The 20,216-nt window shown below is 40.1% G+C and overlaps 1 protein-coding gene across 1 annotated transcript in view; it reads right to left on the reverse strand.

The window, feature by feature from the left end:
• Nucleotides 1–6,797: 6,797 nt before the first annotated feature.
• Nucleotides 6,798–20,216, reverse strand: part of klf8 (Kruppel like factor 8) — a 73,518-nt gene continuing 60,099 nt past the window's right edge. Inside the window, exons 5-7 of the mRNA XM_074672027.1 lie at nucleotides 16,537–16,648; nucleotides 13,986–14,125; nucleotides 6,798–13,724 (exon numbers count right to left, since the gene is read on the reverse strand). Coding sequence (XP_074528128.1) covers nucleotides 13,543–13,724; nucleotides 13,986–14,125; nucleotides 16,537–16,648 — 434 coding nt within the window. The 3' untranslated portion in view covers nucleotides 6,798–13,542. The remainder of the gene's footprint in view (nucleotides 13,725–13,985; nucleotides 14,126–16,536; nucleotides 16,649–20,216) is intronic.

Below are 20,216 nucleotides of genomic sequence, written 5' to 3' on the forward strand. Positions count from 1 at the left end.
GCAACGCCAATCCGTTGACGTAGCCACACTAGTTATGACGCCTAATTTGAGTTTCCTTTTGAACAGTTACAGGGCGCCCGGCAGTCACATGGCCTGAGCTGTGTCTCTGTTTGGAATGTCCAACGATTCTAATAACTTCTAAACTGTGGAGTTAAAAAAAATTCACTCACCGTACAGCGTGTGCCAATTTTGAACCAGGCTGTAAATGTGCCTTTTGATGCCCTAAAAGTCTGTTTTTATGGCTGGGTGTGTACGTGACTTCCTGTCTTTCTGCAGCCAGCCACAAGCAAATTCTTGACGAAAAGCAACTTTTGGCACTTTCACATTGGCTTAATTTTTACTAAACGGATGTGATGAATAAGGGAATACACAGTCAGCATGTTAAGGAGTGGAGTCTGAATGGACGCAGATCTGGTGTGTATTTCTGGGATTACTTGGGATCAGAGTTACTCAGATCATAAATCTTTGTTGTCTTTATTTTTGTGCTTTTTGAAACATTTTATGCATCATACATTGAGTGAAATATTCATAATAAAAGTATTTCTTCATTTTTAGATTAAACTGGCATAAGATAATAAAAACCCTTTTCTAGTTTGGTTCATTTGTTCGAGATTCCTGTCTTTGCGTGACGTGCCGGGGAAAACATCACCTCACCAGCATCCAGCTCTGCTGGGGCTGCGTGACACAGAAGCCGGAGCCGGTTTGCTGCTGGGGGAAGAGAGCCAACAGTTAAGCAAGAAGAATAAGTGTCAGAATAAAGGTATAAAAGGCAGAGAGGGTGGAGTCCACCGCTCCATTCTGCTGCCGGGGAAATAATCGTTATGTTTGTGCCAAGATGCTTTCAGCGGGGAGCCTCGGAGATTTGCTTCATCATCTGAGACAACGCCCAACATGTTAACAAGTAATGTGCTCTGAGTGTGCAGCTCGGCTTTAGAGGATTTAAAGGGCCTGGTATCTTGACTAAGACTCAGATACCTTCATAGTTAAACCAATGTACATTACCATATCATATAAATTTACATTTTGCTTGTTTCTAAAGCTCTGAACCCGTCCTACTTCTATCTTTTCCAAAACTGTTTTCCCCCTTTCTGGAGTATTAGCGTCACATTGTATAAGGGTATATCCAGAGGAAATAGACAGCTAGCAGAAAGCTAAAATTTGACTGATTACGCTTGTTAGTAATCTAGACTTTAACTGTTCCCCAAGCATGGAGAACTACCCAAACCAAGCAGGTAGTATATTCCAGATGAAAAACCCAGTTAAACAGTTCACAGGGAGGATATTGTCGCTGATTTAAGCCACCACAGAATCAAGTATTCACCCCAAAACATGGTTCAACAAAAATAAATTGGGTCACTGATTTGCATATTTGCAGCTTCTCCTGGTGTCTCCAACTGTTTACCAGCTCTGGAGTTGGCAGCTGCAGCGCTACATGCTGTTCCCTGCAGGTATGCTGATGATTCACCTGTTTATCTACCACCTTCATTTCGCCATGTTGGTGCATTTTCTTTGGCCTTGGTCTCCTGATTTTTCACCCGAGGGCCTGCTGGAACTGCGGCTCATTCCAAATCAGTCGCAGCCGTAAAATCCTGTCAAAACTTGTCCAGTGGATCCTGCTGCACTGCCTGCAACTCTCTCTGAGTTAAATGTCTCTGAGCAGGCGCTAAGAGACATTTAAAGACAGGGACTTTGGATGGAGAATGAGCAAACTAAAGCTTTTAGGAGGTCTAAAATAAGAAAACACTTTGAAGCTTTGAGTTCAGTTTTCAAAGAGATGATTCTCCAGGGCACTGTTAAGATTGAAATGATTTCTTCCCCAAGAGCAACCAAAGCATGAACAAGCTAACGGTGGGGCTGTGATGGGGGGTGGGGGGGGGCTGTTCATACTAAATGTGTGCAGGTTTTTAAACCTCTACATATTCATATGTTGTGGAAAGCCCTTCAAGAGACTGCCATGAGATAAATTGCTGGATGTCTCCCATATTTGTTCTTTGTTTACTGTGTTGGGTTTTTGTTCTTCGGTGGAGTTTTTAGTACACTGTGTCACACTGCCATGGTGTCACACTGTTATTTAACTGACGTGACCATCGCCATCTGGCTTACACGCTGCCTACCACGAGGGGTCACGGTTGGCTGTGGAAACGCAAACAGGACCAGGCTTAACAGAGCCAACCCGCACCAAACCGTACTGATCTAAACTGGACTGCTTGATAGAAACGGGGCTTAGATCTGCCAATAGCTGCGTCCCCTGACAGTCCTCCAGAGTGGTGGCCAAGCAGAGGGAAGGGGGAGTCTTTAAGAGACACCAGCTAAAACCCACGCACCTGGTTGAGGCTGAAATAAGAATTTTCAAGAGAGAGACAAAATTATATATATTTTTTTCAATAGTAAATATGTAAATATGTTAGAACTGTATTGAACTTTCCTCTGTTTTTTAAATATTTATTTATTTTTTAAATCTCCAAATATCAATCTTCCTCCTTCATCCTTGGGACTTGTAACCAGTAAAAATGGCCGAAAAGAGACAAGCACATGCATGATTCATTTGCGTGCAGCGCCTGCTCTGGCTGCAGCTGGGAGGGACTGCTGCCAGTGAGGAGCCCTCATCCACCAGTGAGTGGTTTGGAACTAGGGGCACGGCGGTACCCATTGCTTGTTGAGAAGAGTAAGATCGACAAATGCTTCCATGCTGCAACTTCGCAACTTAGTGCCTAAATCAATAAGACTCTGAAATTTGCATTTGTGTCAGTTTTGAGTCACTTTTGCAAGTCCTAAGCCCAGAAAAAGAGGGTTGATATCTTGACATTAAAAAAAACAACAATGGACAGAGGAAAGTTCTTTTTTGTATCTCTAAACATATGTACTTTTCTACTCTCACTTTTTGTCACTCACACAATGTTATTCTCTTTCCTACAGCAACCATAAGAAATGGCCAGTTGGGTGGTGGCATCATTTAGCAACTTCTAGGAAAGCCAATAGCAACTTTCACATCAAAAAAAACATGAATCAGGTGATAAACCACAGTCATGTATCTGTTCCTATGTCAACACATCCTGCATTTCCGCTGCATGTTGAGAAAATGCTGTCCAGATGTAAACAACGAAAGGGCTTTAAATTTCCAGAACTGCTCTCAAAACTTTCCAAAGTTGCGTTTTCACACACAAGTGTGACGTTTTCTTTTTAGACAGGGGTGCGTGAAGTGTCTTCAGCCTGTCTACATGTTTTACTCATCCTGTTATATGTTGCTCTGCCAGATTCTCACATTCACGCCAACTTATGGGGTAAAATCTGCAGAAGTCAGATTGAAAAGTGCCTGCATTACCCTAAAATGTTGTGAACTTTTCGAGGTCTTTTTGTGTGAATGGAGCTATAGTGCTTTGATTCTATATAAGAGCAAATCTTTGGGGAGGAAAAGATGTGCATGAGAGTACGTTTTCAGACTTCCATCAGGCTAAAAGCAAATACCCAGGAAGTACAGTAATGACGGACTTGTTCCAACAAAACCCAGAGAACAGTGTTCAACATGTTCCTGGATTACTTCATCAGCTGTCTGCTTGTAAACTGCTCATCTTTTCTTTTTTTTACCTAAAAACTCGTGCAAAGGCGGAGTTGCATGTTGACACCATGGCTTCAGTTTTCAGTCAGAGAGCATTCAAGGTCAGAGTCCTTTTCATCACTAAGTCACGTGAGCCAACATCTCTTTCTAATGTGGCCATACCAGTAAGGCTGTGTGCAAGCGTTTAAGAACCTGCTTACATTAATGACAGTGAAGCAGACAAAGTTTTTACAGCATGCCGTGCCCAGGCGACCTTTAAGAAAAAAGAAAACCAGCCAAGAAAGCTGTCTTAACAACAGATCTGACTTTTCAAAGAGACACCCAGGAATCAGCTGGATTGTTCTCTGAGATCTGAAGGCTGTACTGTTAATAAAAGTCAAAACAACCTGACTGTGGTGGTGTTATTGTAAAGACATCTTAATAACAGCCTGTTTGTCTGCACCGAGTTGCAGACAGATGTGTTTATTCAGTGTACATGACCTGAAAGAAACTCAGATATCCAGGAGAGCAGCTTTTTGTCAGTGAAGACAAATAACATTACAAATACAAACTGAGTTTCTAAACATTGTTTTCACGTTTCTAACACTACAGCTTCGTAACTATGAACAAATACATAACCTCGTCACTCTGCATCCTGGGAAAAGTTCTCTTGAAAGAAAAGTCGTGTTTAGAAAATCTGCTCTCCAAAACAAATGCATATCTTGGCAAGAGTCGTGTCTTTATAAAAGTGGGTAACATAGCCCTCATCCTTAAAAAACACTACCGATTCTGGCCACAGGTGTCACTGCAATCAATGCAGTTCACATCCTGGGGGTACAGGAACAAAACACTATTGATTCACTGAAATTTAATACATAAAATATGCAGACTTTGTATTGTCGAAATATTTGCACAATATAAGGTGGACATCAGGGATGCTGAGATGAATTAGATTTGGGGATGAGCTTCAGCAGACAAAACCTGCAGATGTTTGCATTTACACATGCAGGTTGTCCTGAAATTTTGGAACTTTTTCTGAACATTGGTGCATTCTTTAAAAAAGCTGTGACTCTTCTTTTAACCACACACTGATTAGAAGAACAAAACTGATAAGACTATAAATCTCCCTCTAACTTCAGAACAAACTTTGGTACCCATTGCAGGGGTTAGTTTGGGAAAAAAAGAAGCTCCTATTAACTGAACAAGTTTTAAAAAAGTCATAAAATGTCTGAATGAAACTTCCCAGGTAGCTTTTTTTAAGGCAATGAATTTCTGTCCAGTTTTGACGATCAATGATCAGACTCTGAAGGCTGAGAAATGACAAAAGTAAAGTTTTTCCCTCCATGGTCGTGAGGGTGTGTCCGTGTGTCTGGATCTGCAGACTGACGCTGTGTGTGTTAATGATTCTCTGATCATGACTGCAGGAGGCCAATAAAGTCATCAAAAGCTAACGGCACACAAAGTTTCATTCACACTTACACACACACACACACACACACACACACACACACACACACACACACACACACGCACACACGCACACACGCACACACACACACACACACACACACACACACACACACACACACACACACACACACACACAACGAGAATAAGATGTTTTTATGACAGTGTTTGTGCACTTCACTCTGTGATTCTCATTAACCTGCTCAGATCACAGTGTTCCCCTCTCAAACAAAGATCCTGTGTAAACCCTTTCTTTTTTGTTTACATTAGGTTTTTAACTTTCAGACTTATTCACATTCCTTTGGATGCTTACCTGATGTTTTCACCTGTATTGGCCTGAGTTTGAGTGTTTTAATCTGGTCAGATTCCATCAGTCTCACTATCAGCCTTTGATCCAGTGCGCCCTCTTATGGACAACATCTGTACTCCAGAATGTTAAAAATATAAAAACTTTTTAAGAGAGCATTTATCTAGACAAACAGTCCACTCAAACATCTTATTTAAGACAATAAAAAAATATGTTTGAAATCTTTGTAAAAGGGAAAAGAAAAGAAAAGAAAAGAAAAGAAAAGAAAAGAAAACAAAAGAAAAGAAAAGAAAAGAAAAGAAAAGAAAACAAAAGAAAAGAAAATAGAAATCTGCTGATGTGGTAAGAAACATGTTCTTGTTAATTTTCTGGTATTTGGACATTATTGTTACTGAAAGAAACTTGACTTTTTAACTTTGGTAAAAAGGCATCATTTTTGTCTATTATTTTGTAAAGTTGAGGTCAAACTCCTACCACCCCCTGTTGCTAATAGTCATCAGTGTCTCCTTGTAACTGGATAACTTTTGTAGCACGTCTCTGACACGTCTTCTGAAGAATCGCAACCCATTCTTCTTTGGTTAGACTTTCAAGCTCCCCCAGATTTAATGGTCTTCTGGCATGAACCCTGGTCTTCAGTTCAGGCTCCCTTACAGATCTTCAATGGGATTCAAGTCAGGGCCTTGTGCAGGCCAATCAGCAAGGCCCACTTTGGTTTTCTAGAGCTAGCTTTTCACCAGGAGCCTGGTATGTTTTGGCTCATTGCCCTGTTAGAAGACAAAACCACGACTCAGACCCAGTTTTGCTGCTGACTGCTCAATGTTTTCTTTTCCAATCTTCCCACAACCTTCTTTCTTCATGATTGAACCTTCAACCTTGAGGACATTTCCAGTTTCAGTCTGGGCACAGAAGCATCCCCACAGCATGATACTCCCACCACCATGTTTAACTCTTCAGGGGATGAGACAGTGTTCTTTGGGTTTCACACCTCTCTTCTGTTTCTGCAAACTTAACCAAGTCCCTGTGGCTGTTCAAGAAGCTCTATTTTGGTCTCATCTGATGAAAGAACACTTTGGCTGCTTCTAGTCTATAGAATCCACCTCGAGACTATCCTCAGCAAACTTCAGTCTAGCTTGAAGGTGTCTCTCTACTCCTCCTGTAGAAATTGAGTTTTTCTTGGTCTGCATCCCCCACAGCAGTCCATTTTTGTGACATCCTGGCTTTAGAGATATTTTTTTTCTTTCAAGCTTTGACAATTCCTGACTTGGCTAAGTCATTAACTCACGTAGTTTGGTAGTTGTTCTTGACTGTATAGACATACACATCTTTTTCACTACTTTTTTTCCCCAGAGTCCAGTCTGCAATTTTTGTCTTCCTCCCTCTGCCAGACTTGTTTTGTACTGTGTGACTCTCTCTTTCTTACTGAATTTCTGGATGATGCTCCACACCAAAACAAAAACACATAGACACAGCAGGAGTTAAATTGCACCAAAAACATTTTTTATTCTATAAAAGAAGAAGGAGGAACAGGGAAATAATCACAACTGTACAGGGAGAAACCGACTTTTAAACACCATGAGTCACAGTATCAAAAAGCTCACGTTTTCCTCACTGATCTTTACACATTTGTTCTGTACAAATACAAAAAAAGAAACAAAAATATTATTAATAATTGTATTATTATAATGATAACTGCATTGCACTGAGTAAATATAGTACTGGCCCATAAGTTACTGCATTCAATAGAAAATACCTAAACTTTGTAGTTTGCAGAGGAAGTGACCGGTCGTGAGTGGAGGTGTACACTCTATCCACTAAATTCTCAGAGGGGATAAAATTCAGCACGTTTCACTGCGCGTTCACAGACAAAAATTCCTGCTTTAGTCAAAAACAAGAGTCGGAAGAATACCGAGGGAAGAGAAGCTCCAAAAGAAAAAAAGAAGAAGAAGCAGGAAAAACCAAACATGCAGAAGAACTTAGTCTGGGTCATTGTCATCAGGCTCTAAAATGAGTTAAAAGGATTGATTCTGCAGATCAGTGTGCTTCTAAAGGGTTAAAGGCTCATGTCAGAAATAAACAGCGTATTGCATCTTTTAGATTTGATATCTGTCAGGGGTTAAGTTTCTTTCTGTGGCTTTGTGTGGCCTCATAAATAAAGCCCTAAACAGAGTGCTTTCTCCAGTCGCCAACTCGAGCTCACAATTTAACTTCTCAGTACATATATTTCCAGAGTGCAACCTGTTTCCATGGCTGCACAACAGCTGCAATTTGAAAATATTTAATAGAAAAGCTGTAGTCTTATTTGGAGGGGGAAAGAGTCCAAGGTCGATGCTTTATCTTTTAAATCAGACCTGTCTCCTTTTTCTGTTCATGAGACAGGAATGCTTTTGTGAACCTTTCAGTATGTCAGGAACATGTTTCGGCTCGAGATAAATGTGTCTGCAGCAGCATTTGGATGGATAAATACAGACTTGTTTCACCAAATGTTGTACGAACAAATATTTGTTTGCATTTTTAAAAATATGAACTTGAGAGTGTTTGCGATAATTAAAAGTAGGGCTTTGCTGCTGCAGAGTTGGAGCCACTCAAAATCATTTATTTTTTTAGCACTTTAAATTCAAACTCTGGATAGATCTTTGTTAAAAGTCCTCAAAGAATAACACAAGGAAGATTGAAATGCCTCTATTTGGTGTTAATTTTCACAGTCAAAAGTTTTTGCAGGACTTTCATCCTTCTGTGTCAGTAGATTTGATTAATGGGAAAAGAAAAACTAGCTTTTCATTCATGCAAAAACGCTGAAATGTTTTATTCTTCTGAAGCATATGTTAGCTCTCATCGGGGCATCACCTAGGAGCTGATTAAAACAGGTTTTTTTTTAAACTGCAAAAGAATCTGTCTGCAGACTGTTTCTGGTACAGGATCCTCCTACCTGACCGTCATCGATACAGTTTCATTGATATTGGACTTATTAGCATTAGCAGAGTTTCCAATCTTTAAAACCTCAATAACTGCTTTGATGAAACAATGTTAAATATAAGGACGCCTGTTAACTCCTCCCACTTCTGAATGTAATGCATTGGGAGTAGTTTGTTTTATCTATTTGCATCTAAATGATAATCCATTTTTTAACTTAAAAAAAACTGTTCAATGAAATGAGTTGAATTGAAACTTTAGTCGTTTTTATCCAGTTTTCACGTCTCTCTTTAAATTTTATTAAGATGGTGCCTCAGCCACTACTAATATGGAAGGTTATCTCTTTAAGACTCCCAACATCTGTAAGTTGTATTTAAAGAGGGGTTGTGGTGTTTTATGAATATAAAGTAACAATGCTGGGTGTTTAGACTAGATTTTCAAACCTAAATATCCCTGTTGTATAAATCCTTAAATCTTCCCGCAAACTGATCAAAATGCTCTGTTCTCAAAAAAGCAAGGAGTCTTCACAAGATCTTCATGACATTTGCTGAAATGATGGGGTCATCACATCAGAATCTTTTAACTAAAAGAGAAGGCCTCAAACTGCCCATAACTCTGCCCCCAGCAAACTTCCAGAGGGCTGGCCAATCAGAGGGAAGTGGGTTTGTGTAGCAGGGAGCCTTAAAGAGACAGCAGCTACAAGAGAGTGTTTCAGACAGAGGCTGAAGTTGTTGTTTTTTCTCACAGTTTTCACGTCTACTTGAATTTGTTTACACAGCAGACCTGCTGTTACTAACGTGGCAGACACACTGATGTCAGATGTTTGTGTTTCCTCTGTGGTTTCAACAGGTACACGACCCAACCCTTTCATACAAGCCTGCAGACAGACTCTTCCCAAAAACAATATCTGGTATAGCTTTTTTTAAGAGGTCAAGTTAAGCCATTCATCCCTAAAGTTCAGGGGGATACGTCTGAATATTTAACGTTGTACGCAGCAATACCTGTTGATCACAGACTGTATTAGATTTCTTTGACAAAAACAATGTAGGGTATTTTTCTTAAAAACTACTCTCATTACTTTTAAACAGAACACAGCCTAAAGTGAGCCTCAATAGTATAAAACCAGCCATCAAATCTATTCCTGCACACCAAAATATTAAAAAACATTTATATTCTTAGCCCTGTCTGACCTGAAATTTTTTCAAACTCAAGAGTAAAAAATATCTTCTAAATGTCACATTTCACTCTGCATTTGCGTCTTTTTTTCGTGACATGGATTCCTAATTTCTAATTTTCGATGTGGGTGTCATTTTTTTTTTCCTCGGGTCGTGGACGTGAAGGGAAACCCACAGTCTCACACACGGACATGACATGCTCACCAACGTCACTATAAGAAAACAAGAAGGCTACGCTCCATGCAACAAGTGTGCACAACACAAGTCGGACCAAGAAACTACGAAACGAATGCGTTATTAGATCTGAACTGAAAAAACAACACGTGATGAAACACGTCAAACAGAGGAAGTAGAAGGAAAAAAAAAAAAAAGATTTTTTCACATTTTCTAGTCAGTGTTAAAAATAGAAATTCACCCGTTACATTTACTCTGCACTTTTTGATTATATACAGGTATATACATGGATTTATCTTAATTATTTGTCATTGTCCTTAATGTCTTTATCAACAGTTTACAAAAGAAAGAAATTGCAATCAAATGCATATACTCTTCTAGAAAGATGTGCTTAGTAGTTTTTTTTTTTTTTTTAAGTTGAAGCAGACGGGGTGTTAGGAGAAATGGGAACATCGAGTCAATCTGCACTGCAAAAATAAAAAAAGAGCAAAATCTGTCGAAACAAGCAGCTGAATTCTGTCCAGAGAAAAAGACAAAGTTTAGGAAACTTGAAATATTCTTTGGTAGATTATTTCTTTGTTGAAAATCCTGTTTATTTCTTATTAAATCCAGCCGCAACTATATTAAAAAATGAAATAAAAATGTATTTGTGAACGGCACCCTTGAAAAAAATCAAATCTCCTCTGTTCAGTTTATTCTGCTGTTGCTACTGTTCTTGATTCTAGCTTCTGCCACCAAGAAGCTCAAATCAAGCTGTTTGTCTCTGTTGGCTTTTCAACAGTGTAAGAATTATTTCCAGGATGCATTCTTACAATTAAGAAATGATCTACCAAAAACAAGTTTTCTTTCTTTCTTTCTTTTTTGCCAAGTTTTTTCTTTTTTCATTTTCATGTCATTTAAAAAGCATATCATGAAACTCAGAAATGGAAATGTTTCAGGCTGCGTTTCCCAGTTAGATTTAATTCTTTTTTTTCCGTGTTTCTTTTTGCATGGTGCAGATGAACAACACTCTGCTCTGTTCACGGTATGCACATCCACCCCAGTGAGAGTCAGGCATTGGACATTTTGCTCTCACTTACTAGCGTTTAAAAACAGCAACAGTGACTCCGAGCGGCTAATGAGAACAGCGTCACTGCAGCAAAAATGTGTTTGTAAAGGGTCATGTTAGGACGTTGAAGCATGTTGCATGATCACAGAATCAGCCTGGTTGAATTTCACACATTTGAACACCAGAGGCAGATTTTCTCAGCGATCAACAGACTCCTACACATCCTGACCTCCCTTTTTTAAAGGTTCGTATTACGACAAACTATCAGCTCTACTACAGAGTCCAGAACAGCGCTTGGAGCGAGGTCTGCGTTTATATGTTGCATAATCAAGTTCAGTCCAGAACAGGAGCTGAAAAACAGCCCGCTTAAGACATGGACAGCATGGGTCAGAGGGCAGGGTGAGGGGTCAGTTCTGATCCAACTGGGACTAATTTGCAGGAAAAAACATGGTTATCTGTTAAAATGCAGTGAAATAGAGTTTCTTTGAGGCTTTGAGCTGTGTAAGGATGAAAACAGTTTGAAGAGAAGGGACCCCCCAACCCTGGTAGAAATGCTAGTGAGGAGAGCACTAAAGTTTCCCCGTGGTTACACCACAGGCACTCCGGACCCTGACGGGCCGACACAGTGCCTGGTTTCTCCCAGAACCACTAACAGACGGCTTCAGTGGCAGCCGCTTTGCCTTCTGCAAGATGCATTTTTCACACAAGAACAAGATGCATTCACTACCTTTAAAAATCTGCTTAATGTTGTAAAAAATGTGATGTAAACAAACAAGAGTGAAGCTGCAAAAAAGTTTGCACGATTCAGATCGTACTCAGATTTCTTTCTTCTGCTGTGATCTAAACTTGCTTTCTCTAGAGCGCACTTTTCAAGTTTTGTGCCAAAAAGCTGTGCGAGTTTAATACTAAGCTGTCTGCGTGAAAACAAAGTTCCAGATTGTGTCCAGACGCCGTCTGTCAGTGGTTCTGGTTTCGCCCTTACAGATTGACTTCAGTTATTAAGGCTCAACGGGCAAGAGGTAAAAGAACAACAAGTGCCCGGAACACACACTCGTAAAAATCTTAAAATCTGATTATGTGTTTGTCTCAAAACATGCACACTCATCCACACACACAAAAAACACACACACACACTTAAAAGCTCCCCAAGTCCCTGCGTGAGAGTTTAACTTGTAATCTCAAACCATTTGTGTCTCCTCCTCCGTCTTATTCACAGCCTCAGAACAAAACTGAAAACACAACAACGCCGACTGTTAAGAGAAAAAAGAGATAAAAAACAAAGAACTGAAGGCCTTATTCTGAAAAACAACAACATCAACAACATTGAAAGCAAATACTGTTATTAAAGAAGGATCAGGAGAGGTTTGTGTGCAGGGGGAGGGCGATACACTGAAAACAAATGAATCTGTAGAAAGTTCACAGTCTTGTAGCTCCGTGTACCAGGACGGGGTAGAGGATGGGGAAGAGATGAGGGAGATGTTAGCAACTGCAGGGTGGGAGTCAGGATTAAGGAGTCAGACCTTTGTGATACAACTAAATATTTGTTTGACGTCATTTCAGCTGCAAAATAAATCATTTTTGGTGCTTTTTCACCATTTTTAGCCCCCAGGATTGCGCTTAAATGCAATAAAACAGTAGAATATAAGGGTTTTAGGTATGTCAAAATCATCACAACCAGGTATTTCATGGCCTATTTAGCTGTGTTTTGACCAGCTCTACTTGAGTGGGTAGTACTTTCCAGATGTCCAGGGACTTGAGGAGGTGTTCACAATTAGATGACACACAGCCGTGTTCTCGCTTTAATAACTCTGAAACAATAATCTTGATAGGTCTAAAGTCAACCATCAGGCTTGTTTTTAAGATGAAACCCAGGACCATCTCTGCCGTCTTCAAAAGGTGCTTTTCGACCAAAGGAACCAAGGTCTAAGTTGAGTCCTCGGGTAGTTAACCTCTTAAGACCCGAGCTTTTGTCTGGTGTGCATTTTTTAATTCATCATCCTATTTAGGATAGGTAAGACATACTAAGGAAAATAACTAAATTTGGTCTTTGTATGGGAAGTTTGATTATTTGTGTTATGAGTTCTCTATTAGTTGTTTGTTAGTAGGGTAATTGTACTTAAAAACATTGTTTTTTTTTACTTAAATGGCTGTTATGTTGTGATTTCACCAAAAGATGATCTAGGTGGTGTCCCCAAATGTGGCTTAATGCTCAAAGTTTAAAAAAATGAAGTATCATGGGTCTCAAAGGTAGAAATGTAATGTCCACATAAGTGGACGCTGGGTCTTAAGGGGTTAAAACACACTGGTCTACAGCCGTAGTGGACACACAGTTAGTTCCTGGACTTTCTGGTTGAGAAGCACTTCACTTTGATCCTTTAAGAAGCTATCAAATGATCTTTCAACTCCAGCGTGACACCAGATTAAAGAAAGTTAGCATGATTTCTAAACACAAAATTAAGTTTGTAGAATCTTTAAAGGTTTCTGAAAAAGTTTTTGTAGCAGCTGGGCTGTTTGATGACATTTAAAGTCACCTATGCTTCTAAAAATCAACAAAAATGGTAATTTCTTGATAGAAGCAAAACAAACGTTGTTAAAAAGAGACAAGCAGCTGAAGTGACGTCTTTATATTCTGTTTCTTCATCTCACATCACACATCCCTCCTCCTCCTTTGATGGATGGATGAATGTGACGACAGCTTCCTGCTGATGAACGTCCATCACTCCACCTTGTGTTGAAGTCTTGTTTGAAGGAAGAGGACTGGGTGGACGGTCTTTGTTCAGGACACTATCCTGTGGTTTTAAAACGAAGAGGAGGAGCTGCAGGTTGCTGTGTAATCCTGACGTGTTTCGGAAAATGTGGCGCAGCACATCTCTGATATGAGACATGCTGTGGGGGAACGGGGTGAGGTCAATAGGGAGGTCACAGTTCACATCATGACATGGCGGCGGCGGTGCAGGGAGAGGTGGTCGGACCGGGAGAAGGAGCGGTCACACTCAGTACAGCGGAAAGGTTTTATCCCCGTGTGCTTGCGGAAGTGTCGGGTGAGCTCGTCAGAGCGGGCGAAGCGCCAAGTGCAGCCCTCCCAGGTACAGTGGTAGGGCTTCTCTCCTGGAGGAGGGAGGACAAGGAGATGAGTTACAAGGGAAGGAAGCAAGAGGGAAGGGAATGAAATAGAACAACATTACCCATGGTTCTCAAACCAGCTCAGCTAAATCAGCCTCTCTTACGTCAGTATCAAGAATTGTTCCCTGTTTGATTCCTACACAACAGTCCTTACACTGCTTCATTGAATACTTGATTCTGATTGGTTGGTCCCAGAGTTGCACAGTTTATTGTTTATAAACAACCAGCTGTTTGCAGGCATCTCACCTGTGTGTATCCTCCTGTGAGCCTTGAGGTGGGAGCTCTTGGTGTAAACTTTTTTACAGCCTTCATAGTCGCACATGTGGATCCGCCTCCTCTTGACGTCCGGCGAGTCTGGATCGACCGGCTCCAAGTCCATGACCGAACTGAGAGAGAGTGAGGAATTGAGAGTTTTCCAGGTAAGGGAAAAAAGACAAACATCCCACCTTATGGGTAAAGTTTAACCTACAGATGGATTTTAGCTATTGAACATCTCATGGGTCAGGATTAGGGACATTCTTTGCAAGAGGTATTTAATAAACGGTACCCAAGGAGGTCAGAGAAACAGGTTTTTCTTCTGTTATCTGTGTGAATTAGGGTTTTTAACATGTTTTATCTCTGTGTCTGTTTTAAAGACATTAACACCTTGGTAGATAAACTAACACACAGATTCTTACCCAACTGAGGGATTCTCTAAGCAACGCAAGTATCATTTTTGTCTTACAATGTCTTGCAATAAGACATTTTCTGGACTTGCAAGGTGAAACTGGCTCATATTAAATCTAAAAGATTTTTTTTACTGAAAATAAGACACAAACAGTTGCTTTGATTTAGTTTTTTCAGTGTGCTGACCATCTCTCAGTTTTCACAGTGAAAATGCTGAGTCTTTGTCATTGATGCCTTGAATTTATTTATTTATTTATTTATTTGAATTTACTTGCTGCATGCCGTTATTGATTTTAACATCTTAAAACATTAACCCTTCAAGACTTCCTTCAACTCGTCAATCTCTTTTACTTTTTATTCTCACAAACTGAAAACCACAGATAAAACTGTTTTTGTATCTGTGAGTGAACTAACAAAAAATATGACATAAGAAAATATATTTATTTGAAGTTTGGGCAACAGGAATCCATCTCAACTGTAGTTTCAGGTTTATGTGATGGTGACCGTTCAGCCACTAGGGGGTGTTAGAGAGCAACACTCCTGAACAGCTTTCAGAGTCTTTCTCTACTGTTTATTTTCCATTTCTTTTAATTATATCAATTTTAAATCTATTTCTTCATATTAAAAATAATGAAAGTAATGTACTTTACTCCTCTGCCCTTCCTTCTGTCTTTTTTATGTTCTTAAGACCTAAATATTTAACATTTTATCGCATTTCTGTTCTGATTGAACCAAACTTTTCATATTCTAACATCTCTTTATCAAACTGTCTCTTCAGATTGGAAACAAAGTTTCTTCATAAGAATATTTAAAAAGCTTCTCTGTTGCTCTGTTGGCCATTTTATGAGGAGGTGTGACTGAAAGCTGCATTACGAAATGTGTACACCCGGTACCAGGACAGCCCTGCCCAGCAACACACAAACACACACAAACACACTCACAGGAGCATGCATCTGAAGGAGAAGAAGAAGGAGAAGAAGAAGAAGAAGAAGAAGAAGAAGAAGAAGAAGAAGAAGAAGAAGAAGAAGAAGAACCATGAGCACATCTTGCTCACATCAAACATACTTTGTGTTACTCCTTGTTCCTGTCTTTATGTTTGTCTCACACGTTTATGCTTTCACACACATTTACATACACACACACAAACACACGCACACACTTCAGCTAACCGTCAAGTCCACACCCTGAATTTCAGTTACAGGCAAGTGGCCGCGCCCAGTGGGTGTGGCAGCAGCTTTGACCTGATTTACGTAAAAGCATGCACACACACACACACACACACACACACACACATGCACACACACCCACACCCACACCCATATTACTGTACTTTAAAGAGCCATCAGTGCCACAGTAACCTTAACTTCACAGCTGTACAAGCCTAGACATGTCTGATGTCCACATTTTTTACCCAAAAGGACTGAATTAGCTTGTTCTTCATGTGTGTCCTAAGCAGCACACACACACACACAGACACAGACACACACACACACACACACAAACACACACACACACACAGGGCTGGGGCGTCTCCAGTGTGTTCTGCTCAGCTCTGGCTTATATAAGTGTCCAGTCAAGGCAGCGCTGCAGTAATGTAATTAGTCAAGAGGCTGCAGGGGAGGGAGGTGATCCACACAAAGACCGCATTTCCCAGAAACCCTATTGTGCATTAGTGTCTCCCTCACTGCTCCTGTTGACTTCTATCATGAACTTTATGTTCAGGAAACGGTACTTGTGTTTTTTTTTAGATATCAACCTTAAATGTATCAGATCTTGGTCAAACTGTGCTGCTATGCCATGACTTCTAGAGAAGTTTCTTGTTGTCATTGTTGTTACATCAGTGTTTCCACTGAAAATGCAGGCTTGTTGTTTGCACAGCAACTATGGCTGCAGGATTTTTAGAAAAAATCCACTCTAAAGGCTAAAACATTGTTGCAGTGTAAACCAGAGGCCGACTCAGTACTCTTGCATTTCACCCTAACCGCTGTCCCCTAAATGGCCCCTTAATGTCCTCAATCTCAAGGTAAGAACCAGTTGTCACAAAATAACCAAGCATCTCTGTGGTTAAATTTTCTTCAGACAAATGTTGGAAAGAAGTTATGAGAGGGTTTCTATCTGCAGCTAGACTCACCCTGCGTCGATGCTCTGAGCACTGAGGGAGGCTGATCCAGATTCTGTGCCGCTCTCTGCATCGCTGTCACTCTGGTACTCTACCGGAGATGTGGAACCAGGCTTAATACGAACTGCAAAGAGGAAAGAGAGAAAACAAAACATATGTAGAGCATTCAGGTTCAGGGGAAAGAGATAAATCAAAGGCAGAATACGAGAAAGAAAAGAGAGGAGAGGGGATGGCAACAGAAGAACACAGCAGGGGGTTAACGACTTCCGTATAGTTATTCTGCAACTTAGCAAGACAAAAGCTCTCCTCAAAGTGTGTGGGTGTGTGTTTATGTGTGTTTATGTGTGTGTGTGTGTGTGTGTGTGTGTGTGTGTGTGTGTGTGTGTGTGTGTGTGTGTGGTGTGTGTGTGTGTTAAGGTGTGGTCCCCTTATTTCCACATCTTTAAATTTATGTTGAAATGTTCCAAGAATCACCTTCTCCTCTTTTTTTCTTTCAACAACCTTCATCAAAGTCAAATCTGAAGCCACCGAGAACAGATGTTAATACCCTCCACATCTCACTGATTATTTCTAATTAGAAATTAACTAATGAATCTCCGGAGGCTATAAGAGGCTTCTTCTGGTTGGAGGACAGTGATTTAAGTTTTAGGTTTACTTTAAATACTTGATAACTGAGAGGACCTTCTTCAGAGATTTCTACGACCAGTAGATCACTTTGTGCGTTGCCTCCCCGTCCACTTAAAAACTCCAAGGTTGCATTTTGCATGTATGTGAAAAAAGTTCAACATCACCTTAAAGTTTGAGTCCAAATTGTCGTAAAAAATGCTTCAGCTAATAATAAAATCCAGTGAATCAACTTTTCCACCCCGGAACTCTGGACTTGTTTGCAACTGAGACCAGAGGTTTCAAGCCACGACCTGAACACTGCTTAAGTTTTCATTCCTCTAAGTTTTTAACATGTTCGACTGATAATTGCCTGACCTTTTAACCCTGATACTTTTAGAAACTCAGTAAAACATGCTCTCACAACAGGAAATACACAGCTTGGTTTAAGTTTAGGGGTTATGCCTGCGAAGAGGAGGAGGTGGCACAGATCCTGGTGCCCAGTATCTGCCCGATACTTTTTCAAAAAGTTACATTACATATTGATGACAAGATCCCAATTCATGGAGCAGATCTGTTTAACTTAGCTCTGTGTTCTTCTGTGTTGCATTGCATCATCAACACTGGTAGGTCTTTGCTCGGCAGAGCTAAAATATCATGAAGAAAGATAATTACAGCTGCGTAGCAGTTTTAAACTGACAAAGGCATTAGTAACAGCTGATACCAAATTCCAGGTATCAGTACTGGACTCAATCTAACCCTAACCCTGGATTAAAAAGTCAATGATTTATTATACCTCAAAAACATTTCTTTAATTTAACCAAAAACTGGATGCAAAGATTAATTTTGGTACCAGATTTTCTGCATCTTTGAGCAGACGGCATCACATTTTACTTGCAAACACGTAAGAAATAGTCATGTCGTGGTTATGCTGAATTGAATCCTGACAGGGTGAAATAAGAGCGAAGAATCTTTCTGAGCATGTATTGTTGGCTGTCGTAACAGATGTTTAAAATAAGAGCAGCACCTGTAGAAGTTCCTTTTCCAGGAACTCTGCGAAAGTTGCAAACATGTTGGACTCAAATCTGACCTGAGTCCTTAATTTCAGGATTTGTCATCCAAATTGGACTTGCACACTGATGATGAGGACTTTTAATTTGACTCAGGCGCGGTCATTGATAAAAGCTGTATTTAATCTTTATGTAAGATTTTTTAATATTCACATATTTATTTCAGAGGGAGGATGCTCTTTTGCATTCTTGTGCTGCTGTAATCACTGCCAGGATGAAGAGAGGCTATAAATTTGTTTGTTTTCAAATCCTGGACCCAAGAGTGGATTATCAACAAAATGTAACAAAATGTTAAAGTCCAAACAAAACATTCAGCTTCCCTGATATTTCTCTAACACTTTAAGCCCTGGCCTCTTCTTTGGGTCTCTGCTAGAAAAATGACATACCTAGATTGTCAAGAGTATGTCTACGAGGTCTTTTTGAATCATTCTGGTGTTATAATGTAGGGTCGTTAGAGAAATTTGTCCAGAGGGTATTGGTATATATGTCACTGGCTCAGAGTAAAAGCTCAAGTTTTACTAAAATGAAGAGAAAGTTTGGTTGAATTTGGTTGAACAATGAGCACATATCTCAATTAAGACTTGAGGTACAGTACTATATCAAATAATCTTTATTTTTTTATCTTATCGGGGCACTTATCAAAAAGTGAACTAGAAAAGCACTCAGAGAGCACAGACCTCCGCCAAGAATATTGTCGTTGTCACGTAACAGTTGAGTCCTACTTTAACTTGTTTTTCTCTCTTTCAGCAGACTGTCTGCTACAATTTGGTGTTAGTTGCTGGTTTGTACAATAATTTTTTACCTGAGAGTGTTGAAAGTTATGACAACCCAGTACATATTTCATATTCTGTATCTTAGTATCCAGAATATTACCAGGATCTGGATCGTACTTTTACATCTGTCAGAAGTTATTGTAACTAGTCTTGTATTGTTTTGCAAAGCAATCCGACCATTTATTGTGGAGTTACATATAAATATGGTAAAAATGGCCCTATCTCACAATGATAAAGAATCATTTAAAAAAAGCTCTGGATCCAGACGGTGATCCGGATCACCTCCAAAATTTAATCACTTCATCCTTAACACATTTTGAACATTTCCTGAAAATTTCATCAAGATCTGTTTGTTACTTTTTAATTTTTTTGTTGTTCACAGACAAACCAACAGAAAAACTCTCTAATAAATATGACCTTCTTGGCAGAGGTAACTGTATGTCCCCTAACTTCTCTCTGCAGATTGATACATATGTGATCAGGTGGTCACCTGTGCTGTTTTGATAAAAATCGCTGTTCGCAGGAATCGACCAATCAGAATCATTTTCTCAAGTCAGCCTGGTGATGAATAATTATGACCTCCTGTATGGGGCACATGGCTCTGATATCAAAAGAAGCTTTCATCAGTGGTTTGGTAACAATGGCTGGGATGAATCACTCGTAATGACAAAGCCTCAAATATTAATCAGCCGGCTCTGAACTTCTCCCGTCATAAATCTGCGTTAGTCAATGTCTTTCTTTTTCTCTCCTCTAACTCAGAGTTTCCAGACTTCACACTCTGCTGCTCATCAGGAACAAAAACCCCAACGAGGAAAAAACTACACAGAGTTAAAAACACGTCAAAATAAAACACATCATGATTGAAAACAGCATTAATAAAACCCTTCCTCCCCCTCCTCCTCCTCCTCCTCTATGTGCAGGAATGTGGCAGCCATATCGTTCAAAGTCCACCCAGCCTGGCGAGGGTGACGCAAGGAATTTGGGTGGAGTGGCTGTGTGGCTGTGTGTGTGTGTGTGTGTGTGTGTGTGTGTGTGTGTGTGTGTGTGTGTGAATGGGAGAAGTAGAGAGGGTCACACACCAAAAAGAAGTGTTCTTTGTCTCTGCAGACAATCAATCCCCCACCCTGTCCTTTTTCTCTCAGACCCATCTCCTCCCCTCTTGACCCCTGCACCCTCTTCTCCTTCAGCCCTCGTCTTCCTCTTTCCGCCCACACCGCATGAATAGTAAACACCAGCCACCTCCTGC

Source organism: Halichoeres trimaculatus, unplaced genomic scaffold, assembly GCF_033239565.1.
Source record: "Halichoeres trimaculatus isolate MK-OKI-2021-1 unplaced genomic scaffold, fHalTri1.1 fHalTri1_scaffold_6, whole genome shotgun sequence".
NCBI classification, from domain to species: domain Eukaryota; kingdom Metazoa; phylum Chordata; class Actinopteri; order Labriformes; family Labridae; genus Halichoeres; species Halichoeres trimaculatus.